General features: G+C 38.6%; 1 protein-coding gene across 1 annotated transcript; it reads left to right on the top strand.

Annotated features, from left to right (window-relative positions):
• The first annotated feature begins 3,386 nt into the window (after nt 1–3,386).
• Klkb1 (kallikrein B1) lies at nt 3,387–27,652 on the top strand. Its single transcript, XM_051182348.1, has 14 exons — nt 3,387–3,444; nt 8,753–8,915; nt 10,716–10,822; nt 14,238–14,397; nt 14,790–14,899; nt 20,012–20,171; nt 20,846–20,955; nt 21,457–21,619; nt 21,708–21,820; nt 21,978–22,146; nt 23,523–23,698; nt 24,750–24,845; nt 26,726–26,865; nt 27,423–27,652. The coding sequence occupies exons 1-14, from the start codon at nt 3,387–3,389 to the stop codon at nt 27,612–27,614; spliced, it is 1,917 nt and encodes a 638-aa protein (XP_051038305.1). The 3' UTR covers nt 27,615–27,652.

Genomic DNA, 27,652 nt, shown 5'->3' with positions numbered 1-27,652 from the left:
CTCTTGAGGCTGGCAAGGAAGTTTTGAGAAGGGATCCAAACCTAAGGCTTTTCTGGCTTCTGAACTTACTTCCCTCTCCCTCCCATATAATTGATGGTATCTACCAAAGGAGTCATGCCCTAGGCCCTTCAAGACCTGATTTTGTTTCATAGATAAAAGCATACAATCTTTAAAAGGTCTGACCTGTTATAACTTAGAAACCATCCATATTTTCAATCTGTGTACGGTTTTGGAGAGCCATCCAGGTTTTCACTAAGAGCTCCACTAATTGTCCTATGAACTTCCTTTGGGTGTAAAAAAAGCTGCACTTCTCTTGCTGTTTCTGATACTGTCTCTTCATTGTTGACTCAAGAGACTGAATATAATGTGCACTGATGAGACATTCGTTATACTTATCTGTATATCTGGATAAATTTTTGTCATATTTGAGGAATTTTTTTTTTTTGTTAGTGTTTCTTCAAAGACTCCTGGGTTTCTAAGAATGGAAAATTTCATGATGATGTTGTGTATGCATTTTAGGTTTCTCTTCAGTTTCTAAAGTTCTTTTTCCATTGTATGCTTGTGTGAATAATATCAACAGCCTGTCTCTGCACCTGTAGTCCCTGGCCTGTGGCAGTGCCCATTTCATTTGTGTGTCTAGTCATTGACTGTATTCACTTCTAGTTCCCTGGACCTCTTTGAGATGGTTGTTTTGAATTCTTTTTGAAAGGTTTTAGTTTTAGTCATTTGTATATGTGATTATTTGTGTAGGTGTACATGTCCATGAGTGTAGGTGTGCCCCCCCCACAAGGCTAGAAGCATCAGATCTGCTTCAGCTGGATTGTTAGCTACATGATGAGTGTGCTAGCAACTGAACTTGAGTTCAGTGTGTTCTCCAACATCAAACTATGTCTCCAGCCCGTGTCAAATTTGTCACCAGGCAATCAGCTGGCTCTCATTTATTTAGGGTCATAGATGGGTTTTTTACTTTCTCCTTTTGGTGATGTTTTTATTTTTCTATTTGTAATCTTCTGGCTGTGTGCTGGTGTCTGCACCTTTAAACGAGAAGCCATTTTAAATACAATTTTTAAATTTATTTATTCAACTATTGAGTGAATATGTGTGTGCAGACGTGTCTGGGTGTGGAGGTTAAAGGACACTTTTGGGAAGTGGGCTCTCTCCCTCCTCTGTGTAGGTTCTGAGAATTGAATTCAGGTTTTCGGGCTTAATGGCAAATACCTTTTCCCACTGAGATACCTTGCAAGACCCATAATTATTTTAGGCTTTTTAAGCTTGTTTCACCAGGCAAACCTATTAGTTAGCTAGCTATGTTGATATATTGTTTATGATTTAATAAAGCTTGCCTGGGGATCAAAATGCAAAGTCAGTCACACTATTGAGCCATAGAAGTTAGACAGTAGTGGGTGGCACACACCATTAATCCCAAGACTCAAGAGATAGAGGCAAATGTATCTCTGTGAGTTCTATACCACATGATACTCAATCAGTCTGAAAGAGAAACAGATCTCACTCCTTTAATCCCAGCACTAGAGAGCTATGAGAGGAAGAAGCAAAGGGACTCATGTGAGATTTAGTTTCTAGTCACAGGGAAGACAGGATCTCCATTTGAACCTTGGTTGAGGTAAGAGCTACTGGCTGGCTGCTTTGCTTCTCTGATACTTAGCTTGAACCCTAATATCCATCTCTGAGTTTTTATTATTTGTGCTGTAGTTACCTAATCAATAGATTCTGGGTTAGCCAACTTTGGAGTTAGAGTTGATTGTGTTAGGTAAAGTTTGAATCTTGGGTCCACAGAAAATAGCCTGGCATCAGGATCCATTGGGATTACATTGATGATTGAGTCCATGGGGTTCATGCCTGGATCCTTGGTTCAGTGGAGCCAGAATTCTTATGTTTGAGGACTGCCTTAAAGTGCTGACATTGAAAAGAGCCTGGAAAAAGCCTTCAGTACCCATATCCATATACTCAATCCAATTGCATGGATTTGTTCCTGAATCTTCAATAGCTGTCCTAGAAAAGGGACCACTGGCTGGGCCTACACTTCCTGGAGCCAGGGTCTGCAGGGGCTGACCTGATACTGGAGTTTCCTGGGATGGTCTTGGTGCTAAGACCTGTGAAAAGTGATGTTTCTGTCACTGTCCTTTATCCATGCAGAACACATCTCCATGCTGTGCTGCCCAGGCTTGGAGGCAAGGTTTCATGGTCTACGTGAATCTTCTAACATTCTTCAATGAATCCTTGCTTATGTCTACATTCTCACCAGATACTGCAACCCATCACTTGGATTCCTTAGTACTTGGGAAAGAATTTTGGTTCATCGAGAATTGTTCACACGTAATCTTCTGCAAAGGGAAGCACGTTCAAAACCCCAACTCTATCATCGTGTTTATACAGCTTCCTGGAATCGCTAACATATTAAGTTCTGGACCTGGACTGAGATGGTCATGGACCGTATTGACAGGTTAAACAGTTGCAAATGATGCCAGAAGCCTAGTGTCAACACTGGGGCCAAGCAAAGACCGCTTGCCGTGCCATACTCGGAGAGCTTGGAAACTTCGTTTTTCAAGAGGAGACTCCCTTTCTAGAACCACAGAAACGACTGCCCTTCCAGGTAGCCACTTTCTATTATTCCAATCGTCTCCTGTGTCATGGTTCTTAGAATAGCTATTCTGTGTGGAAAATATCTATTGGAATAATGCACTAATTTCCTGAGAGTTTGGAAAATCTAGAATGAATTGTTTTTCTTCATACAAATATTATTGTATAATATTTTAAAATCAAGAATGAGTTTTTGATTGGTTTGAAAGTTTTAAGTTGTCTTGAATATTTTCAAACATTTCCTTTATGTAGAGATTGCGGGTGATATTATTGTCCTTGTTTATAATAATTGGCATAACTTAAAAAATTAATAACTTAAAATTTACAAAATTAATAAAAACAAACTTTTAAAATTAACAATAAATATACTAATATATACTAATAGCAGTTCTGAGGTCTCAATGTGTATCTGGGGAAGCATGATAAATATTTTAATTTTATTTTTTTAATGTATAAATGCTCCATTTATATGTATGACTGCACACCAGAAGAGAACATCAGATCTCATTATAGATGGTTGAGAGCCATCATGTGGTTGCTGGGAATTGAACTCAGGACTTCTGGAAGAGCAGCCAGTGCTCTTAACCACTGAGTCATCTCTCCAGCCCTTAATTTTCTACATACAAAATGTTCCCCTCAAATCCTTATTCTCCTGATGATCGTGTGCTTTGCTTTTCAATTTAGACATTTACCAAAAGGGAAAGTCTATATTAAATTAAATTGCCTGTTAAATACATGGTAAATATAATCTAAACCTATCAGTTACATATTCTTTTTTCTTTCAAAGGATGATTTTATTCAACCACATGGGTTATTTCATTTCCTTGTTTGCTACAGTTTCCTGTGGTAAGTAGTAGCTATAGCAGTTAAAATAGTGTGTGAGAGAGGAAAAGTTATGCAAAATATGCCACTCCTGGAGAAAGCCTTTAACCACATAGTTTTGGAGGAGGAGGCAGCTCCTGATGCTTCAAGGCAAGAACTTCTGAGTTACTTTGCCTCAAACACACATGGACTGGGGCGGAGGTGGCTCAGAGACAACGGGCTTGTGGTGCTTTTGTTAGCAGACATTTCTGTTTAGAGATTATTTATTGGTAGAATCCCTCTGACCCTGGAGAGTTCCTTGTTTTTATTATCAACCTTCAAAAAATAAACTCTACCTGAAAGATAGAAAGAATATTAGACACTGTACAGTGATTGAATACAATAAAAGTATCTGACTAGTGCATGATATTTTTAATATAAGGCATAGGCAGCTGTTTCTGACTGAGGGTACCAGCTTCAGATTTAACTAGTGTGTTATCCCCTTGGTAGTCTGTATGGAGAGCTTTCAGCCCTAGGTGTTATTGTTCTTTCTTTCTTGTGTGTTCCAGTAGAATCTAGAGAGTAAGAATGGTCCTGAACATCCCCTCTCAATAGTCATTATAGAATGAGGTTTCCCCTGCATACAATGAGGAGTAAATTCTGAGTCCAGAATGACTTATGATATGGCCATACCACAAGGATTGTTTACTTGACTCTCATGTATTTGGCAAAGATAAACAGCTTTGAAGAAGGCTTATCCTTGGAAATAGAAGTCATTTCTTTAAGAAAAATATCCCAATCTGTTAATTGCACCTCCCTCCATCTGTCCCGTCAACCCTACCTGCTCATCTATGTCACAATTATTGCCATGTCCGAAATAACATGGAGGAGTGATAGCCAAAGATGCTATGGACCATGGCTAAGAGAAAGTAACTTAAAATTTATGATCATGATAGGAAAATTAAAGATGCAAATACATATAATACTTAAAACTGAGTATTTTATGTAGTCCCAAAGTGTGAAATAATTATTGCTAAATATCTATCTATCTATCTATCCATCTATCTGTTTTTAAGCTGTAATTAATGACTTAAGAATAACTTTAACTTACCTTTGCTATTTATATCTAGTATTAATCCAAACAAACATTTTTGTTACCTATTTCTCTTTACGGTATTGTGTGTTCATTCTATGCACATATCCAGTCATCTTATAAATTAAATTTTGGGAAATAAAAAAAGTTGATACGAAAGTATAAATACTTTTGGAGGATTTATGACACACATTATGGGATTATCTTCCCAAAAGGCATTCCCTGTTCAGTTCCCCCCAAAAGCCTATGAAAGTACTCCACTGTCACAATAGGATGGTGCTAATAGGCACATGTTGTTTTGTAGTCTGGGATAGAGTCAGCTTCTTGCAAACTGTCTCCTGATTTCTTCCTGAGAAACCATCTCTACATGTTGGTCCTGGAGATGCTTTTTCTGCTGTTGATGCTCAGGCTGCAGCTTGTGTAAGACCAGAGCCAGGAGCTGCAGACAGTGCTGGCCTAATGACCTAACCAGAGATAGTCTTGTAATAGGCTTCTTCCTAGACTTCTAGGAAAAGACCCAGGTTTATTTGCATTTCCAACTTGACTTGAGCTTCTGGGCCTTGATGCCATCAAGCATCTTTTTTTTTTTTTTACATTTTTATATAATTTTTTAATTAAATTTTTAAAAATTTTAAATTTATTTTATATAACAAAATCCATTTAAATGAAAACAAACATTTATAGACAATATTTGGGAATTTGGGCTTTGTTCTTTCCAAACTACTTCCTGCTGGTAAGGGGCACTGTCATGGGGGAGCCATCAAGCATCTTGAGACCAGCACACTTCCTCCATGTTCCTCTCACTCTTAAGCTGATTGCCTCTTCTTTCTTTTATTATTCATGCTACATATATAATTATATAAGTACACAAAAGTATATAAGTACAACTTGCTGGGTTCATTTTGTTTGTGTGTATATGGTTTGTGTGTATATGTATACGTTGGACAACCAATAAGTGGGCTCATCTCTGGGAGAGGCTAATTCTCCTACTCCCAGAAGTCATTAGTTGCCTGTAGTTTTTGTTTTAGAGTGGGACCCCATGAAATTTCCCCTCTTCTACATTACTATGTCCTTTGATATTACCATTGTTTTTGTCTTGCTTTATGCACTCATTTCTTGTTTCACTGCAGATTTTCTGATATCTTAGCTATCATAATCTTCCCATGCCCTCTTCCATGATATCTGCCTTCTCTCCTCCCTAGTCATAGAGACAGGATATGTGATATAAATGTATGCATTGGGCTTGGTTCCCCACAATATGTTGTGGTTTTCTGTGGTGGTCTCCATTTGCTGTGAAGACAGGCTTCTGTGATGAGGATGGTAGCAAGCTACCCTTATCCAGGAAAGGTGGCTCCTGCACTATTAGCAGTTTTCATATGCTTATAGTCACTTTTATTCCTTTGGGAAATTATCTTTTTATATCTGACATGTAATTATTAAAATGTTTTAACATTCATTTATCTCATATCTATATTTTTACTTTTCCTTCTCCTAGAGTATACTTGATATTTACTGTTTTTGTATATAGTTTTGTATCAAGCCTAAATCGTTCCTTTAGACTAAAGTAGTGCCATATCCACCCCACCTGAACCTTTGTGCTGACCACACCCACTGGGGCACAGGTGTGGACATGACCAGTGGAGAGGCTAGGTTTGGGGTCTCAGACCCCAGCTCGCTCTCTTGCTTCCTGATTGGGTGGTGGAGAGCATCCTGGTGGTGTCCTTGGTACAGGAACCCACAGTAGTCATCTGTTTCAGGTATAAGTGATTTATCCCTGAATAAACATCATTTCAACCTATACTGTGTCTCAGTGAATACTATTTCTCATGCGATAGGGTTCTGTGGGGATCAGACTCAGGTTATTAGGACTGAGTGCAAGCATTAACTCCTAAGTTTTCTCTCTGTTGCTCACCCAGAATTTTTAAAGGTAAGATGCTTTTCTTTCCTAATTGATGGTATTATTTCTCCTCTCTCTCTCTCTTTTTGATTGTGTAAATTTTTAATATGACTAAATTACATGCCCAACATCCATGAACATGGAGTCAACCTGAAAACTGAAAGTCATGATCATTATAGATCACTTAAATTAGGTAGACTCTGAACAAATAACACTGTCATTATCATCATCATCATTATCATTGTTCCATTACCAACTGAGGAAGATAAACAATTCTACCACTAGAGCATTTCTAGCCACTCTCTGTCATTGGCTGAGTAATATGTCACTTTACCAAGACTCAACTGCAAGATAGGAACTTTCAGGCTATCACTGCTCACAGATTGTGTTTTTGTATGTGTCTGTGCAATGGGGTGACAGGGGAGTGTTTATTCTATAATCATGGAATGCTAGCCACATTAAAAAAAAAAAACAAGTCTCTTTATAGCTATCATTACCAGTGAGCCTACTATTCAGTGTTGTGCAAATGAGACACTTCCAGATGCCCACTGGGAACACATATTCCCAAGAGCATCTACCCAGGAAAATATTCTCTTTCCAAATATAAACCTGACCCAAGAGGTAGGCATGGCAACACCTTTCTGATAAGAAGAAAAACATTATCACTAGTTTGACTCATCCAAATGGGACATAGCAGCAGGATCCCCAAACAGGTAGAACATTGAAAATCTTAAATCTTCAGTGCTTAATGAAACACATGTTGTCTAGATAACCATTCTTTGAAAAGCAATGGCAACATAGATACTCAAAGAGAGATGGACAAGTTGCCACTAGAGTACTGCATAACTAATGAAAACCTGACTGATTAAAATGGACAGGCTACCTAGGGTGGAAAACTCAGTAAAAGATTTAAGTTGAATCTTCTCAGGTAACTAAAAATTCATACATTAAATCAATTAGAGACAATTCTCTAATGGTATGTGGGGTGCAGAATATTGCCCACAACAGTTGTGAGTCACCACTAACAAACAGCATATGCTTCAGCATATTTTCAAATTCTCTTACAAGTGCCCTGTATTTTTTTATTTGAATACTATTTATTTAGACTTTTCTTCCCTTTTAATGGAAATAGGTTTTCTCATATAATATATACTGGTTATAGTTTCCCTTCTTTCTACTCCTCCTATGTTCTCCAGATCCACTCTGTTTCTGCCTCTCATTAAAAAAGGCTTCTTAGAGATAACAACCAAGGATATGCAAAATAAACTAGAAGATAAAATAAAAACCATCACATTCAAGTTGGATAAGGCAAACCAACAGAAGGAAAAGAGCCCCAGGAGAAAGCATAAGAATTAGATACCCACTTGTTTACACACTCAAGAGTCCCATAAAAATACTAAACTAAAAGCTATAATACATATGTAGGGGACCTGGTGCAGACCCTTATAGGCACTCTGCATACTGCCTCAGTCTCTGTGAATTCATTAAAGTCTTGCTCAATTGACTCAAAGGGCCTATTCTGGTGTTCACTGTCCCCTCTGACTCTTAACTGTTTCTGCTTCCTCTTCTGTGGGGTTCTCTGAGCCCTGAAGGGGGGATTTAATGGAGACATCCCATTCAGAGCTCTGTGTTCCTAGGACTGTGTGTGTGTGTGTGTGTGTGTGTGTGTGTGTGTGTGTGTGAATAATGTCTTGGTGTGGGTCTCTGCAAATGCATTTTCATTGTCCAAGAAAAGAACTGGTAAAAAACCAGTACTCAATAATTAATTTGCTTGAATAAGGCCGAGGAAGACAGCAATGCATAACCTTGCATATTCAAAAAGGAAAAGAGAGACAGCCAGGATTGAGAGTCAGAATGAGTTTATGTCCCAGGATGTTTATTCACTGTGTGATATTAACCATATCTGAACTCAGACACAGTTATTGACTTCTTTCATGAAAAAAAATGCAGATAATGGTCCTAACCTCAATCTCCCTTAAAGTCTTGAGGAATCCAGGGAGATATTTGTCCTGAAAGGGTTTTGAAAAAATGCTGTATGTCAGTTTTTAAGGTGAGATGTTTTCACACCATGCTAGACATCAGGCAGAAAAAAATTCATGCTTTATTTTAACAGGGATCATTTATGTACAAATTATTCTATAGGCAATGAAAAAGAATCAATTTATATGTGTGTCTACAAGATGACTTTAAATAATATGCTGTATCATTTAAATCATTGTCATAATGTTTCATTCTACCATTGTAGTTGTAAAGATATTTGTGTAGTCACTGGGGTGAATAAAAAAAAAATAACAAAACAGATGCCATTTCTATTAGAACTATTATACTTTTCCCCAAATCTACTTTTAATGGTTATATCACAGGATGTCTGAATCAACTGTATAAAAATAGCTTCTTCAGAGGTGGGGACATAGCTGCCATATACACCCCAGATGTCAACTACTGTCAGAAGATGTGCACATTTCACCCCAGGTGCTTGCTCTTCAGCTTTCTCTCAGTAAGTCAGACCAAGGAGCCAGATAGAAGGTAAGAGGTGATATTTTATCGTATCTGGTTAGACATTTCTCAATGCAAAAATGGTGTCTTTTTCATCAAAAACTCCTAGATTTTTTTCTTTCCAAAGCAGATTGCTGGACTACTGAACACAGAGACAGACATGCTAAACAACCCCAGCACTTGTTCATAGCAGTGGGAAGTAGTGATGTTCTAGCCAAGGCCTGAAGACAGAGCATGTTACAAGAAAGGGTCTGTCCTCATACTGTAATATTAGCATTTCAAAATGTCATATTGTCCCCACATGTACATTTGTTTATAGATATAAATATGCTATTGGCTAGGTTCTGTATATGAGGGAAAACATGAGGGTTTTGTTTCTTTCTGAGATTATATGATCCAAATAATATTAGAAATTCTAAGCCTACCCATTTTCTCATTTTTTCTTCACCATTAAGTGGTATTCCATTATATATTTTTCTGTCTTATTCATTATTTACCATGAGTTAATTGAATTTTATTGTAAATGTCACAAACAAAACAAGCACTCATCCAGATTAACCCAACCCAGGGACTATACAAGTCAGTGAAACTGTACCCAGTTACAGTAGTCACTTTAAACGGGAGTTATAGAATTTCATAGTGGACTTTATTATTTCACTACCGAATATGTATTTTATTCACTTACATATTACTTGTCTGGTAAAAGGTGAAAATTTTACTTGTGTAAAGAAATATATGTTTGATGTGCTACTCTATTTATGAGTAAGCAAAACTCAGAATATTAAAAGCAGGAATTTTGTAGATAATAGACTTAAGAACCAGTAGACACATCTCCATGGTACCTGTAAGGAGACAGTTTGCACATTTAGACATTTAGAATGTACAGTGTATATATGTGTGTGTGTGTGTATGTGTGTGTGTGTGTATTATTAACTTGTAATTTTGACAACTACAAGTATTAGAAATATAGTTGGAAATTTCACCTTGACTTTCTTTCATTTGATCAATAGCCAGAATGTAAATTTTTGCTTATTTCCATATGCATAACTTTCATTTTCACTCTATCCAAATTTAAGAATTAGGAATTTGACACTCATTCTCTAACCCAAACATGCTAAGCCAAACACAGACTGTATGTAAGATTCACTGTATTAAAAATTAAACTAGGTTCTAGTTCATAGTAAAGTTAACATAAAGTTTATATGGAAGATAGAAAAATACTTCCATTATAGAGGAATTGTCAGGAATCAATAAACAGGATGAATATCACATAGGTGATAAAACTTTCTAAAGACATTTAAAAATACTTATTAAAATAATCATCACTTTAGAAAATGTAGAAGATTCAGACAGTAGGGTAATAAGTTTAAGGTCAGCTTGCTTACTTTAACATGGTCTTGCCTCAAAATAAACTAAATAAAAGCTGGGGAGGAGTAGAATGGGAGGAAAGAAACTGTCAAGATAGAATACTTGATTAGCATGCTGGAAGCCCAGGGTTTCTTCCATGGTACCACAAAAAACAAAAACAATTTTCTTTTGGAAAGAGGATCTATGGAAACTCAAAATGCAGGCATGATCATCAACCCTTGAATATGGCATGCTCTCTGCACTAAAATCACGAGCATGAAGAAAAAACAGTGCTGTAGGGAGAGTGGAATTATCTTAAGAATGTTTTTCATCAAGTATCAAGGAAATGCTATCTGTTTCCTGACCCCAGGCTTTATTTATCAACACACAGAAAATGCCTGGTGACATCTTAATGTGTGTTTATCATTACAGTCCACCCCCCCTTTTTTTAATGAATCTTTTTTTTTTTTTTTTAAGTAACAGGTTTGGTTGCTTCTTGAAAGACAGTATTACAGGAACCTTGCCAAGATTGCATCGGATGGGTGCCATTTCTGGTCATTCTTTAAAGCAGTGTGGCCACCAAATAAGTGGTAAGGTGTGAATTTTTCCAACAAAATTTGAGTTAGTAACATTCTAACTCAGAGTAGCTTTTGCTCAAAGTCTGTACTATCATGGATGTTTAGAAGAGAACACAGGCTGGAGAGATAGATGGCTGGGATCATAACCAAAATACAGAAGAGAACACTAAGAAAGATAATGGAGCTGGGCAGCACCTTGGTCATAAGAAGTGGTTACATATATCCTGATGATGCTCTTGCCTTTATTAGTTATAACGCACAGCCTTACTGGGCTTTGTTCTCATGGTACAATGTAAGACTGGGAGAAAATGAATGCTCACTCCAAACAACAGAACTTCCCTGTTTCCAGAAAAGACTTTTCAGATAACACTCGGGGACCTCTAATCCCCAAGTCCTCTTTGTGGTGACTTGTGGCTCCCATAGAATTGATGGGGCCTTTTCCAGCTCAAGGGACATTTGGCAATGTCTAGAGACATTTTAGGTTGTCACAACTAGAGGAGATGGACTCTATGGTATGGATGGAGTTGGTGCAACACATTCTACCAGGCACAGAGCAGTAAGCCACAACATAGGACTTTCTGGCCACCACTAGGCCATAGATAAGGGCTTAAGGCAGTGGTTCTCAACCTTTCTAATGCTGAAATCCTTTAATACAATTCCTCACATTGTAGTGACACCCCTTTTCAAAAAAATTATTTTTGCTGCTACTTCATAACTGTAACTGTGCTACTGTGAATTGTAATGTAAATATCTGTGTTTTCTGATCTGCCCCTGTGAAAGGATCATTTGACATCCAAAGGGACTGTGAAAACGGCAGGTTTATGAAATCATATTGTTTGCCATTGGGCTCAGACTGAAGGAGTGAGTTCTATCAATCATGCTAAGCATAACATTTCTTACAAAGACTGTGGAATCTGAGATATCAGAAAGCTTTATTTCTGACCCCCTTTGCAACTGCTGTCCTAAGAAACAATTTCTATGCCATCTGAAAGGGTTTATATAAGGAAGACATGTCTCTAACATGGCAAGCACTAAGGAGAGAGCGTAAGTGTTAAGAGTGAGGTGGAGTGTCGGGAGCATCTTGAAAACCATTCTGGATTCTGCTGTTTTGTATTTCATAGCTCTTTCTATAGGCTCAAATTTCCAGTGTTCTCATTGTACTCCAATAACATACAGTCTGAGTCTGCAATTTGAATTTTAGGTAAAATAATGAAGGGTGACAACAACTGAGCTATAAATACTACTTCATCAGTGTAATGGCTGAATCAAAACACGTTTCCTATCTGATAAGATCAAACCCATATACTACTATAATGTACATTAGTTGATTAAATTTTATGTTATGATTGTAACTGACAACACAATTTAAAGAAACATTGTACCTTTTCCATAGCTGCTTAGTTATCATTTTTGCCAAGCTCAATCTTCCTCACTGAGTTTGGTTCTGAAGTTCCTTTCTAACTTCCTCTCAAATATTAAGTTACAAGTTGTCTCAGGCCAGGCAGTGGGCAGTAAACATCCCAGAGGAGGACAGTAAGTTACTAGTCTTTGCAAACACTAGTCAGTTGATCCTGAACACTCAGGAGGCCGAGGCAGGCAGATCTCTGTAAGTTTGAAACCAGCCTGATCTACAGAGTGAGTTCCAGGACAGCCAGGGCTTTACACAGAGACCCTTTCTCAGGGAAAAAGTTTTAAAACTGGTCTCAGAAAGCGATCTTACTCAAAATTATTGAGAGGCAGAGTTAAAATGCATAGATAATCATTAAGAAAATGTTTTTATTTGTGACTACTTCATCCCAACCCACAGCCCATTTCCCTTCTTATCAGCAGAAACCACATTCTATGAGTTACAGATTCTTGTCCTGTATGGACTTCTGGGAGTGTTCAGCACCTCTACACCCTAACCCTAACATAATACTTCTTTATTAATTCATACACACATGCATGCACACACACATGCACACACTGTCTCCAAGTATAAATTAATTTTATGATTCTTAAAAAGTTATACACAATAGAATATCATTCGTGTTAATACACACACACACACACACACACAGTTAATCTAATTAAATTGTCTTGATCACAAAACCTACAGGAGCCTAATTTGGTTTACTCTCTGTTAAAATAATTATACTTTTGATATGAGATAAACTTGAAAGGACAGGTTGGGCTGGCTAAAGTCCCTTCAGAACTTAAATGAAAGGAATGTTTAAGTGGATTGAAGAAAATTTTAAAAACTGGTGTGCTAGCAGGTGGCTATAATCCTAGCACTAGGGAAGCAGAGGCAAAAATCATTTCAAGTTCAAAGTCATCCTGGTCTGAAACGGGAGTTGGCCACATCCAGCATGGCTTGGGTCCTAGACTAGTGGTTTCGAGGCAGTAAGAATGGGCAGACATAGACCAACACGTAGAGAGGGAGTGCCATGTATTGTGAACATTGAACCCTGAAACCCCAGAGTGTTTATTATGTACAGCTAAGGAGAGGGGTTAACTCATCTCAGAAGGAGGTCCCCAAAGGAAGGCAGTCCCTCCTCTTGGGCAATAAACATCCCAGAGGAGGACAGTAAGTTGCTCATCTTTGCAAACACTAGTCAGTTGATGCTGAACACCAGGGCTTACATCCAGGGAAGGCTTTGCCAATTTCCCATGGGTCTGAGGCATTTGTCCTTCACTGTGTCCCTGTCAATAGACTTCAGGTGCTCCTTACATGTTGGCTCGGGGCTTCCTCTGGTTGTCACAGGAGTTCCAACCAGCCAGGTCTACAAGGCAAGAAGGGGCTAGAGGGTATGGTGGTAGTGGTAATAATAGCAGTAGGGGTGCAATTTAAGGAAATTTTAAAGCAAGAAGGGAAATGGTTTTTATCATGCATCCAAATGAATTCCTACAGTCTGTAAAAGACTTAACACAGATATCAGCCATAAGACTTGCAGTCCCAAATCACAATCAGACCCCAGTAGGTGAAGAAAGAGAAATAGACATAGATCATACTTTTTTCTTGTTTTTTGACTGTTTGTTCATTTTTGTTTTGTTTTGTTTTTTCCCGGAAGGCAAAGGTGCACCAGTCTGTCAAATATTTCTAATCTCTGGCACACACTAGCAGGACAGTTATTACTGCCTTGTTGGTTTATCAGTGCCACTGGTAGCTTCAATGTGAAACTGTGTTGTTGCATACACCTTGCAAGTTAAGAAGCAAAATAGCTTGCTTTTAATGCTGGTACAATAGGGGTCAAATAAATACACTGGAGTATGCTAATGCCCAGCAGGGTTTGATAATTTAGATACGCAATAATAATTTTTAAATCCTGCACTTACTAGGGAAGTCAAAAAATATGGGGTACTGGCCTTCAAAATAGCTCCCACCAAAAAGCAGTTCAATCTGTCTAGAAAGAAATTTGCCTGAATGTCTCTATGTGTTACGTTTCAGCTTGCCACCAAGATATATATGAAGGACTTGATATGAGAGGCTCCAACTTCAATATATCTAAGACCAACAGTATTGAAGAGTGCCAGAAACTGTGCACCAACAATATTCACTGCCAATTTTTCACGTATGCTACAAATGCATTTCACAGCCCTAAGTACCGGTGAGTGAGGCTGAATGGTTCCCTGAGAGAATATTCCAGGATTCAACAGCATCCTCCATGAAAAATAAAAATCTGCTTTTCCTCCAATTAAAGTACAAAGGGAGTGTAGTCCTGAGCATTTCCCATATTTACAGACTTAATTTCAATGGCACTTCCCCCAAAAGATAGTAAACTTCAAAGGTACCCATAGGCTGTGCATGGAAGGAAGGTGTAGTGTCAGACAATGATGTCTGCCATCCCTTTCACACCCTAAACTGCCTTTTGCTGTAGGGAAGAGTATCTATTGATTAATAATGGCCCAACCAGGCACTATTGTAGTTATCATTTCAATTATTACCCACACAATTTTATGCACCTTAAGAAACATAATAACTTCTTTTGTTGACATTCAGGAACAATTGCCTGCTGAAACATAGTTCAAGTGGAACACCCACCAGTATAAAGACACTGGATAACCTGGTATCTGGATTCTCGCTGAAGCCCTGTGCCCTTTCAGTGATTGGTAATTCCCCCATGATTGTGATGTGTTAAATGAGAGTGCCCAGAAACATCCAGGGACCTGGGGATGTGCTGTGTTTGTAAGGGTTTATGCAGAAGCAATTATATGGTAAATATATCTTTGAAATAAGAATTATTCTAGATTACCAGGATGCGCTCTATCCAGTCTCAAGGGTCTAAATTTGACAAAGAGGGAAACAGAGGGGTCCAAGTCTGAGGTAAAAAGACTTGAAAGGGTTACATTGCTGCCTATAAAGGTGGAACAATCCTAAAGCAAATGGATGCCATGGCCTGTGGAAGTTCTCCCTACATGCTCTTTCAGAAGAGCAGGGCCAAGTAAGACTTGCTTTGTCCTTCTGATCTCTAGGACTAAAGATAATAAATGTATATTGCATAAACCTCTAGTTTTATTGTAACATTCCTACAACAACAACATTAGGAAAGTACTGTGACATCATAGAGAAAGCTGTGAGGTCACTCATCGGTGTCCATATCTAATGAGAAAAGCATATTACCATGAATCAACAAAGGCTTATAATTCCAGACACAGATGTAGTTCCAGTTGAATTATCCAGACTAGTGCCATAATATATAGCAAATCAAGGTGCCTGTGGTATGATTTACTGAAACCTTATCACTTATAGTAAATAGTGCCAACACTGAATGTTAGCTCTACACCACACCCTGTATTGGTGTCAAATTCTGGGATAAGATCTCTCTATGATAGAGAAGCCAAAACAACCTCTTTTCCTAGTTGCCTTTTTCCCCTTCAATACATCCTCTCTATGGTGCAACATTCTGTTGGCTCAAATGTATTAACTATTTAGTTTAATATCCATTTTTCCTAGGTTTTGCAAGGTTGACTACAGGAGATAGGGCTCTTTATTCAAATGTATTCTTTTGTATATATCATGCTTTTCTTAGACTGCTTGTCTGTATCCAAATGCCAGATGACTGGGGAATATCTAACAACAATAACAACAAGAACAAAACAAAGCCTTGTCTAGCTCATGATTCTGCAGGTCAAGAAACTAAAGATGGGGTGGCTATATCTGGCAAGGACTGTTGTGAGTCTGGGGTCATTCAGAAATTCACTACCAGTCTCACTCAAGTTTGGTTTTAGTAAAATAGAGGCTTTCTATTAAAAAGAGTGGCCAGGATCAAACTAGAGAGAGTTCTCTAGATAAGGTCCAGCTATTGATTGGCAAAGGATGACAAAGGCAAAACCCACAGAGTTATAATTCAAGGAAGCCAAATTAACTAATACTCTGGGTGAGGGCAAGGCTCGATTTTGTAACAGATGTCCAGCAGGTGCCTCAGCCATCCAAGCAAGCATTTCATACAAAAGCAGAACATAGCAGTTAGCTTGTTTAATCTTATGACCTATTACCTTGTAGGACTAGCCAAGACAGTAAAATATTTTGTAACAATTAGCATTTTTTTTTTAGAATACTCCAACCTCTCCAGGAAGTGGTCCGTCTCAAGCCAGCAGACAGGGTACATTCAAGACAGGAGTAACTTCCACATGGCTTGTACAAATTAAAAATAATTTTGGTTTTACAAGGCTATCATGGTAAATTTATCCTCTGAACACAATGGTTGCCACCACAGGACTTCATACTGCATTACATCATGGTAGCAAAAGACAGGTCAAGTGAGTATGTGTGGAAGATACAGAACACAAGAGGAAGCCTTGGTTTGGAACAACCTGTCCTTAGGATAACTGATCTATTTCAAGGAGAGCAGGAACTCACTCATGCAAGAAAGGTGTTAGTCAATTCATGTGGGCTATGCCTTCATGACTTCCCACCAAGCCATACCTCCTAACATTGCCACCAGACAACAAGCTACACCAGTTTTTGCTGGGAGCAAATCACACACTTAACAGCATGTTGTTGCAAGTACTTTTTATGTTCAGGGAAGATCTGACTTGATTCTTTTGTACTGCCTCTGGGTCCTGTCCACAGCCTCAAAGAGTACCTGGCATGCCCAGTCTCAGACTACCCTGGACTTGCTTTCTTGAGTGCTGTGAATTCTCACATTGCTTCGGTCTGATTAAGTGTCCTTCACAGAGTGATAAAAATCCTGAATGCTTTAGGAAATGGCCATGTTTTTAAGAAGCAGGGCTTTTTACATCCCTCGCATTCCAACCAAAGCCACAGGAAGGTTGTCTCTGGGCCTAAAGGCCTAAATTAAATTCATAATTCATGGCTGATTTTAAGTCATTACCACACCCTTTTCCTCAATTTTATCAACAATGCCTTTAGCTTTAGGGAGGAAAAAACTAGTTCTGGGGTAAAACCATATGCTAAGGTGAAACCACAGACCTACCACTTAGAGTCACACAAATATCCTATGTCCTCTCTTCTTTGAAAAGTCTAGCCTTTTACTTCACAACTCAAAATGAATTGTATTTGAAAACTAGTATTCAGCAGTTTCCTGAATGGATTTTGAAAGATTTGATGATAACCACACCTCCAACATTAATGAGTCAATACTATTTGCAATTCTAATTGAGAGAATCTTTCCATACTAATGGCTTGATGCCTTCCCTGTCAGTCATTTCCACTACACAGGCAAATGTCTTCTTGTTATCTAATCACCAGGACTCTTTGCTTTTTCCTCCTCCCCCCTCTCCTAATCATCCTCCTCCTACTTTCCCTTTCCCTCCTTCTTCCTCCTTCTTTCCTCTGTCCTCCTCCTTTCCTCCCTCTCTCCCTTTCTGCTTTTCTCTAAGGGGAAGGCTCCTAACACTAGGCAAAACATGGGCCAGGTAAAATAAACTCAAGCCCCATGAGGGGGATTTTCCAGGGAGCTTCCAGACAAATCAAGTAATGGCCTTTGTTTGGTAATGGGGGACTGTGGCTTTTTAGGGTCTCCAACCATTCTGACAGTTAGTTTTCTAGGTCTCTATGGAGCTGGGGAGGGGGCAAGAATATAGGTTGAGTTGCACCCCACACAGTACTTGCTGAGGGTTGGCTATTTTTCTGCCCCTAGATTGTGTGTCCTTTATCTAATTTCCGGAGATCCAAAAATGGTGTTTTGGTTCATTTTGCCAGTGTTCATCATAGTTACAGAAAAGATGGGTTCTGTCCATTTTTAAGCTCCCAACCTCACTGACATTCTATAACACTTTTAATAAATATAGTGTCCTAGTTAGGGTTGTTGTTGCTATGATAAACACCATGACCATAGCAACTTGTGGGGAAGAAAGGGTTTATTTCAGCTCACACTTCCAGGTAATGGTGCATTGCTTAGGGAAGTAAGAGCAGAAACTCAAACAGGAGAGGAACCCATAGAGAGGAGCTGATTCAGAGGCCATGGAAGGGTGCTGCTTACTGGCTTGCTTCTCATGGTTTGCTCAGCCTGCTTTCTTATAGAACCCAGGACTACCAGCCCAGGGATGGCACCACCCACAGTGGCCTGGGCCTTCCCCATCAATCACTAATGAAGAAAATACCCTACAGGCTTGCCAACAGCTTGATCTTCTGGAGGTGTTTTCTCAAGTGAGGCTCCTTCCTCTCTGATGACTCTAACTTGTTTCAAATTGACAGAAAACTATCTAGCACATATAATTAACAACCTACCTTTAGAATGAAAATATTCTTTGGAATATGAGACACCCATCTTGCCTGGTTCTGATCCCAAATTTTGTGTGGAGCAATAGAAAGCTGGAGTACAGCCAAAGAGGGCCACCAGGATGATGGAACACCTAGGAAAAAATGTAAAATTTAGAAATGAGTAAAGAAAGATGGTAAATATATTCAACATGAAGGAGTTGACTACCTTAGCTTTTGGTAAAGTCTGTTCTTCATTCTTGAAAGGCAGTCTTAAAGGAATACATTAGTACATGATTCCACAGGGTTGGTTTAGATAAACAGGACTTTGTAGAAAATAAGTTTTAAAAGTCGCTATCATCTCCAATAGTCCAGAAAATAAACTGACTTTGTCATGAGGTGACAAATTCCTTTTCAACTACAAATGTCTCAGAAAAGTCGAGGAATGATCTGCCAGGGATATCTTGGGGGAATGCAGTTGTAGGTTGGCATGGATACCTACATTCTCTTCCAGTAGCCGGGCCTTCATATATTTGGTTATTATTATTATTATTGTTATTATTATTATTAATTCAAGTAGTTGAATCTAGCATCCTAGACTGCTCAAATGGAAGTGCACTTCCTTGATCCAACTATATTGTTTGACTGTCTCCTCATTTTTAATCTTCATACTACTAGTATGGAATCAAATTGATTCTTACATGCTATGAAATTGAGTAAGTCATGTAAACTGCACTAATAAAAATAGATGTGAGGAAATCTGTAAAGGGAATGAAATGAAGTTCTCCTGTTTTACTATCAAATGGCATTGTCATTAGCTTCTCAGAATTTGTGTTAATCTTATTAAAATACTTCTTCTCATAATACTCAGCAGAGATGAAACATAAAAGAGCATGCTCTGAAGGTTTAGTATAAGGAATGCATTAAATCACCTAAATGTCTTATTAGAAATGATGGAAGTGCTGCCAGCATCTTTAGCTTATCCTACTACTCCAGTGTAGGGATGTCTCTCTACCACAGTGATGCCAGCATCAGTGGCTTATCCTACTACTCCAGTGTAGGAATGTGTCTCTAGAGTGAGAACTAGTTTTGTTTGTCTCCAAAGGACAAACTCCAAGTTTTCAGATAATTGAATAGGCAATTTATTTTGAAAATTGATTTTTTTTTCTTCTCTCACATCATATATCATGATTACGGTTTCCCCTTCCTTTACTCCTCCAAGTTGCTTTTCATCTTCCCTCCCATTCATCTCCCTTTCTGTCATTAGGAAACAAACAGACTTCTAAGGGATAATGACAATCAAATAAAATAAGGAAACAAAAACTAACACTTCAGAATTGAACAAATCAAATAAACAAAAGGAAAAGAGCCCAAGAGAAGACACAAAGCCACAGTTCACACTCAGGAATGCCATATAAAACAGTAAACTGAAAGCTTGCAGCCTGGACCCCTGCAGGCCCTGCAAATACCCAACTGTCATTCCCTTAGTTACTATGCTAAAACACAAGCAGATTTGGCATTGTGTCACTGAGGAATGCTTTTCATTGATGAAATCATAGGTTGCCCCATGGATATGTTCCAGAACTTTGCCTTTGCAGACCTAGATGTGGGCCAGGCCATCACCCCTGATGTTTTTGTGTGTCGCACCATCTGCACCTTCCACCCCACCTGCCTTTTCTTCACATTCTATACGAGCAAATGGAAGATAGAATCCCAGAGGTGAGTGTGAGCAGGCTCTGAGATGCCTTGCTGGTTTCTCTAATAGCACTGGAGCCTGTAGTTTACGTGGTTGCTTTCCTGCCAGGTGCAGGTTACTTCAGAGATTAGCAGATTCAGCTGCATACCTTCTCTCCCGTAAAACAAACAACAGCAGCAGGGAAAAGGGATCAAACAGCTTTTTTAACTGGCATTAAGGTTTTGGATGGCTCATTCAGTCTACCCTTTAATATTATGAGAAATCAGAGCCCTGCTTATCTTGATCTAGGGTCTAGTCTACCCTTTTCACTCATAGACAAACTTCCCATTTCTTTTATGTACAACATGGGGCCTGCAGAAGGTTGTGTGTGGATATAATACCTCAGGCAGATTAAATCCAAACAATCTGTTCTCTGGTGCCTTTTCTTTTTTCTCTTTTTCTAATTAGAAGGTGAAATTTTACCCTTGCTCTTCTTTTCAGGTTGTCTGTACCTACTAGTTTTTGCCAGAGGGAGAAGTGACTCCATTTACATTTAATCCCTGTGGTATTTTGGAGTCTTGCCATCTGACTGCCCGAAAGGTTCTCAGAATACAATTTTTGGAGTTACATTTTAATGAAAAGAAATGGGAGCTGCTTTTGTATCTGTCAAATGCCTATAAGGCTGTCATCCTTCTCTTTCTCCCTTATTCTTTAATAGGAATGTTTGCTTTCTTAAGACATCTAAAAGTGGTACTCCAAGTCCCTCTGTTCCTCAAGAAAATGCTATGTCTGGTTATAGTCTCTTCACCTGCAGAAGATCTCGACCTGGTAATGTTACTGGACAGTGATGGTACATGACTCTTGGTTGCTCTGATAAATAGCATGACCAAAAGCAAGTTGGAGAAGAAGGGAGTTTGTGTTGCAGAAACACAGACAGGAATTGAAGCAGAGGCCATGAAGAGTTGCTGCTTTTGGGCTTGCACCTGTGATGTGCTCAGCTACCTTTTTTTTTTTTTTTTTTAAATATAATCCAGGACCATCTTCCCAGAGGTAACATTGCCTCTAGTGGGCTGGGTCCTTATCCATCAATCCTTAATCCAGAGAATGTCCCACACACATGCCCACAAGCCAGTCTGAGGGAGACAATCCCTCAATTGATGTTCCCACTTCTCAGGTGACTTCTTTGTGTCAAGCTGACAAATACTAATCCCAAGAGATCTTGGGATCTTGTAGGAGTTGATGAAACTATTCTCAAGACACTAGAAACTTTGTTACAATGACTTATTTCTTGTCTTGTTATATATCCTTTGATGTTTGTACATGGTGCAGAACCCTGCCATTTCAAAATTTACCCTGGACTTGACTTTGGAGGGGAAGAACTGAATGTGACCTTCGTGCAGGGAGCAGAAGTGTGCCAAGAGACTTGTACAAAGACAGTTCGCTGTCAGTTCTTCACTTACTCATTACTCCCACAAGACTGCAAGGTGGAGGGGTAAGGAGCCATTTCTTTGATAATCAACAAGGTAGTTATTTTATAGTTCTATCTGCAGGTCTGACTTTATTCTGTTTACTCTGTCCAGGTGCAAATGTTCCTTAAGGTTATCCATGGATGGCTCTCCAACTAGGATCACCTACGGTGCCCACAGGAGCTCTGGTTATTCTTTGAGATTGTGCAAAGCTGTGGACAGCTCTGGTGGGTGTAGCTCATTTGTTAAGGAACTCTATAGAAGTCTGGGTGCTGGTGATTTATGGCTTGGTCTTATGTGATGGGACCATTTATATCATTTCCTTAGATAGAGGGGAATGAGGATTTGTGTTTAATTATGACCACACATCTCAATACTTTTCAGTCTGCTCAACAAAAACAAATACAAGAATTGTGGGAGGAACAAACTCTTCTTTAGGGGAGTGGCCATGGCAGGTCAGCCTGCAAGTGAAGCTGGTATCTCAAAATCATCTGTGTGGAGGAACCATCATTGGACACCAGTGGGTTGTGACAGCTGCCCATTGCTTTGATGGGTAAGTTTTAGACCCATCATGTGTGTGTGTGTGTGTGTGTGTGTGTGTGTGTGTGTGTGTGTGTGTGTGTACACCTTTACCTGTGCATACACATGTGGACATCAACATCAGGTATCTTTCCTATATTGCTGTCTGTTGTGGAATATTATTTTAACTAGGCAAAGATGTGCTACATTTGTTTATTCTGTGTAATGGTGTGTTGCTTTTGTTTATGCTGCATTTCTTTAATTATGCAAAGATGTGTTTCATTGTTTCACCTTGTCTGACTAAGGCACCTGATTGGTCTGTTAAAAAGCTCAACAGCATAGCTAGACAGGAGAAAGATAGGCAGAGAGCTAGGGTGCATAGAGAATAAATAGGAGGAGAAATCTAGGTTTGGGAGAAGAATGTCCTGTAAACTGTAACCCAAATGGACTCAGTGCAACTGAATGTGGGCGTCTCAAAAATTAATTCAAATCAAAAGCATGATAAACCCAAGACCTTCTGGCAGTCTTATCCCATGCTGTGTCACACAACTACACTGCAGCCTTCTTCCCAAACCATAACATGCTTATTTTGCACTGTGGCATATTGTCATGCCATGCAGTACCAACAGATGGTACCTTAGACACAACTCCAACTGAAGATTACTTAACATTGTAAATCATAGTGTGGGTACTGTGTGCACAGGGTTTTCTGCTCTCACAGAAACATAACAGTTTAATTTCAAAGAATGAAAACTTAAAAATATTTCTTGTCATTGAGTGCTTTGGATTGTGTAGTGAGTTAAAGATTGTTTGAACAGATTACTTGGGTTTTATACAAGACTCATTGAATGAACTTTGGCTTAGGCATTGGATAAAAATTCCAAAAATTTCTTAATGGTCTTACACCTACATCTGCCACTTGGTACTACATTTTTGTGTGTGTGTGAGGTGACATTTTTAGCATTTTCAATTACAAAATTTATAAAATATTAAGGAACTCAAAATCATCGAGAATGTTGTCTTTTAGTATTAATAATACTAATTATTAATACTAATGGTATTAATAATACTAATAAATGTTAATATGATACATATACCAAAGAATTGTTTTGAAGTAAATTTCTTTATGATATACTATCAGTAAATGTTTAATGTGTGTATCTGCCTCATCTAGTCACACACACACACACATTTTCAGTCAAAAGGGAGTCTTAAATAAAAGTTAAATAAGTTTTATTACAAACTACATCTTCAGATATCCAATACTAGATGATGCTAAATTGCCAGAAGGAAGAATAGGTCATGTGAAATATTTTCTTTCTTCTTTTTTACCTCCACAAGAAGAAGTGCTAAGAAAAATGAACAAGGAACAATGCCAATGTTACTTTGGTTTTCCTGTCTCTCTCCTAGGATCCCCTACCCAGATGTGTGGCGTATCTATGGTGGGATTCTTAATCTCTCAGAGATTACAAAAGAAACGCCTGCGTCAAGAATAAAAGAACTTATTATTCATCAGAAATACAAAGTCTCAGAAAGCAACTACGATATTGCTCTAATAAAGCTTCAAACACCCTTGAATTATACTGGTAGGCAGCACACTTAAGGAAGAACTGCACAACCAAATTATATTGGTGTCAATTTCCACTTGTGTTTGAGTAAGAGAACACATCTGCAGCAATTGTCTCTGTGTTCTGGTTGGTGGGGATGAGGGAGAGAGGAGGCTGCCTGGGAGGTGAAGACATGTGACCTGCCATGCAATCACTGCTCCTTAAGGGACAAGAGATCTTAATGACTTTCTCAGAGTGGTACAGAACTTCGTGTATGGCAATGAACAGTAGGTATAGGAGAGGTTTTTGCCATCTGGGGATATTGGGCATCTTTAGAAAGGATTGGCAGAATTACCATTGCTTGGGCTTAGGAATATAGAACTATACAAAATCAAGGGGGGCTAGATGTTGATTGCTAAAAATATGCTGAGTAGACAATGGGGGTGGATGGAGCATGTAACAGACTCTGAAGGCACATCACTCCAACAAAACTGAATGCATATCAACACCTGCGAGTGTCTGTTAACAACTCCATAATCTTAACCTCACACTGCTCACCTTCCTCCTTCCCCCTCTAACATCCACTGTAGTTGTGCTGGTCCCCTCATTGCTTTGTTGTAATAATTAGTAAGGTATTCAGTTAAGTAGCTGGAACAGTTTGGCTATTTTTAGTCTGACTCTGAGTTACACTACAGTATATAATCAAACAAAACGAAAGAAAGTAGATATATGTTTGTCAATAAATTTTGGTGGAGGAGTTCCCCTCCTCTGGGAAGTTTCATGCCAGAAAAACTACACAAAATGTGAAAATTTCCTTGGATCATAAGCTTTAGAAGTTTATCAGAAAGCTGGAAGGCCATTCTTTTTACCCTGTAGTTTCATTAATTTCATACAGGGACATTTTAATTGCATTCACTTCCCATCACCCTGTCTTGCCCTCTCCCATTCTCCATCCCAGTTGGTCCCAGAAGGCTCATCCTTACTGTGTTGCTTTGCAGAAAAAGAATAAGGGATAAGATAAAGATGAACTTTTAAAGCCGATATCTAAGGTTTTAATTAATCCAATTCTATTCATAAAATTTCCTTTCAGAATTCCAAAAACCAATATGCCTGCCTTCCAAAGATGACACAAATACAATTTATACCAACTGTTGGGTGACTGGATGGGGCTACGCCAAGGAAAAAGGTACATTGTGGAATGTTCCCATCATAAATGTTAGAGTACACAGAGTGGATCAGCTCTTCAACCATCCTTGCTCACAATCTTTACGTTTATTCCAAAATATTGGTCCTCTAATTTCCAAGAACATGATTTTTTTATTTAAACCTGATGAGCTCATGCTTTAAGCATCTTACTCATAATACAGATTAGTTAATGGCTCTTCATAGTCAACTGTAGCCCTATGGTGCTATCAAGACCAGTGTACCCCATCTGGTCCTCTGTACTCATAGGGTTCCTATTTACGGATGCTCTCCTTTGGAATCAATAGCCAAAGTGCCAGCATCACTCTTTAAGGACAGTTCTTAGTATTGTTTTAATGCATTCTTGCAATATGGTAAATCTAACTTTTTCTCTAATTGTACTGCTAACTGCTTATATAAAATATATAGATTTGTTATGAAGGATAACTAGATTGCAGTACAATTACTGGTATTTCTTAACAGAATTTGACATAATGATAAGCATATATCTTTATTAATGTACCCACATCCCAATTTGTTTTAATATTTACCATAACGTTGAAATAGTGACTGGCACAAATGATATTTTCATTTATGTCATAACTACAATATAAATCAAAGTTTCTATGACCCTTGCGCAACAATGCTGGTAATATTCCCATATTCCTGCACTTATTGTCAGCATTTAAGACTGAAGGGGATGTTCAGCTTTATTTGGAAGGTGGCCAAAATGGAGGTGGGTTTTTCTGTCTCCTTTTCTGAGTTCATGGATGGATGAATTGTTTGTGTGGATTTGAAGTCAAGAGCTCCTGCGTATTGAGACTTGAACCATTTTTCTAGAAATAAGCATACTTCCTTTCTAGAGCAACTGTCAGATAAACACTCTCAGATGTGTTTTTGTCATGTTTACAAAAAGAACTGATTGGCTCTGTCTTCTCCATGTTTCCTGAACTAGTCAGTCTTGTATTCAATTAATCCACATTTTTTTCACTATGCTGACCTGGCTACATGTATATGGATACCATACACCCATACATAGATATGTATAGACATTGAAAGAAATTATCTGTGAGTGCATCATTTGTTATGGAACTTTGTTTATGTAAAGAACACAATACTTTCTGCTGTCAAATGTTTGTGCTTGTTTTTATAAATTTTATATATTTCTTGTACTTTAAATCTGTAAAATAATGAAAGTCAAAAACACCCAGGCATTTGTATAAAAGTATGAATGAATGAAGTTTTTTTCTGAGGAGCATCTGTTGAGATTAGCCAGATAAAAACAAGTTTCACCATTTTGAGCTGAATTTAAATATTAAATACTGACCAGGGTGGACTTTGGTTAGGACCACTCCTGGAATTTTCCAGATGAGTGGCTTCAAGATGTGTGTTGTTGGGCTTATAAAAACAAACCCATTTGGCCACCATACTTTCCCATGAGGCTTTGTTGTTATTTTTCAAGAACTACAACTCCCAGCATCCCAGGAAAGTTACCTGATGCTTGGGCATGTGGGACTTACAGATTAATTTAGGGTATTACATGCAACAGGAGGATGGGAGAAATTGTAGACTAAGTCTGTGGTAGCTTGGGGGATAGGGATGCTGAAATGCCTCGTTAAAAGGAAGCCAACACAGATCACCCCCTCTCTCTCTGTCCCTCTCTGTCTCCTCCTCTGCTCTTTCCTTCCATCCCTTTCTTTCCCTTTCTCCCTTTCCTTCTTATTATTTCCATGTGTATAATTCTACCTCTTTGACATTCACTAACAGTTTTTGAACAAAATATGACCCCAGTGGAAAGTGGACTATTTTGACTTCCTTTGAAATTCTAGTTTTATTTCCCCATTTATTGTATTTTCTCCTTTTAAATGTCTATTTACTTCATAGGTGAGATCCAAAAAATTCTACAAAAGGCAAGTATTCCTTTGGTTCCAAATGAAGAATGCCAAAAAAAATACAGAGACTACGTTATAACCAAGCAGATGATCTGTGCTGGTTACAAAGAAGGCGGGACAGATGCTTGTAAGGTAATGTATTAAACTGTAGAAACACAACACACACACACACACACACACACACACACACACACACACACGAGTTCACGGAAGACAGTTTATTCAAAAGCAAACTTCCAACATTACCTTTTGCTGGTTTTAGTTAAATAACTTAAAATAACTTTTAAGAAATTAAACAGAATAATGCATATCATACAATACTCTGTGTTGACTATGACAGGCATGTCATAATCAGTACAGCTACATGCCTTATTTAAGGACAATTTCATGTGCTATCGTTATGCTAAAATACAAGAAAAGTAGATTTATTTGAAATCTGGGTAACCGTGCTAAAATTGTTGGGTTCATCTGAGAATGGAAAGAGGAATAAATTGGCCTTGTGACAATACGCTTATTTTGTTCATGGCTAATAGGATGCGAGGAAATTGAGAGGCCACATGTGTGGTGTGCAAAGTGTGACTGAAAATATTAGTGGCAGCATCTGTCTTTGAACAAGGGCCCCCTTATTTGAACTGTCACTGTTATAACTCTCCACCATTGTATTTTTTTTTTCACCCACTCTGACCCAGGGAGATTCCGGTGGCCCCTTAGTTTGTAAACACAATGGAATATGGCAGTTGGTGGGCATCACCAGTTGGGGTGAAGGCTGTGCCCGCAGGGATCAACCTGGAGTTTACACCAAAGTTTCTGAGTACATGGACTGGATATTGGAGAAGATACAGAGCAGTGGTGGAAACACTCAGGAGATGTCTCCAGCATGAGAAGTCTGGGCGGTAAGGAAGAACCCAGCTGGAACCAG

The sequence above is a fragment of the Phodopus roborovskii genome, unplaced genomic scaffold (assembly GCF_943737965.1).
Source record: "Phodopus roborovskii unplaced genomic scaffold, PHOROB, whole genome shotgun sequence".
Classification (NCBI taxonomy): domain Eukaryota; kingdom Metazoa; phylum Chordata; class Mammalia; order Rodentia; family Cricetidae; genus Phodopus; species Phodopus roborovskii.
The sequence above is the reverse complement of the archived record's forward strand: the minus strand, read 5'-3'. Positions and strand labels throughout refer to the sequence as shown.

Excerpts from the sequence above, each read along its gene's own strand:
- Klkb1 (XM_051182348.1), top strand. The coding sequence starts at position 3,387 with ATGATTTTATTCAACCACATGGGTTATTTCATTTCCTTGTTTGCTACA. Across the intron at positions 20,172-20,845 it reads TGGAAGATAGAATCCCAGAG|GAATGTTTGCTTTCTTAAGA; the intron begins GTGAGTGTGAGC and ends ATTCTTTAATAG. Across the intron at positions 26,866-27,422 it reads GCGGGACAGATGCTTGTAAG|GGAGATTCCGGTGGCCCCTT; the intron begins GTAATGTATTAA and ends ACTCTGACCCAG.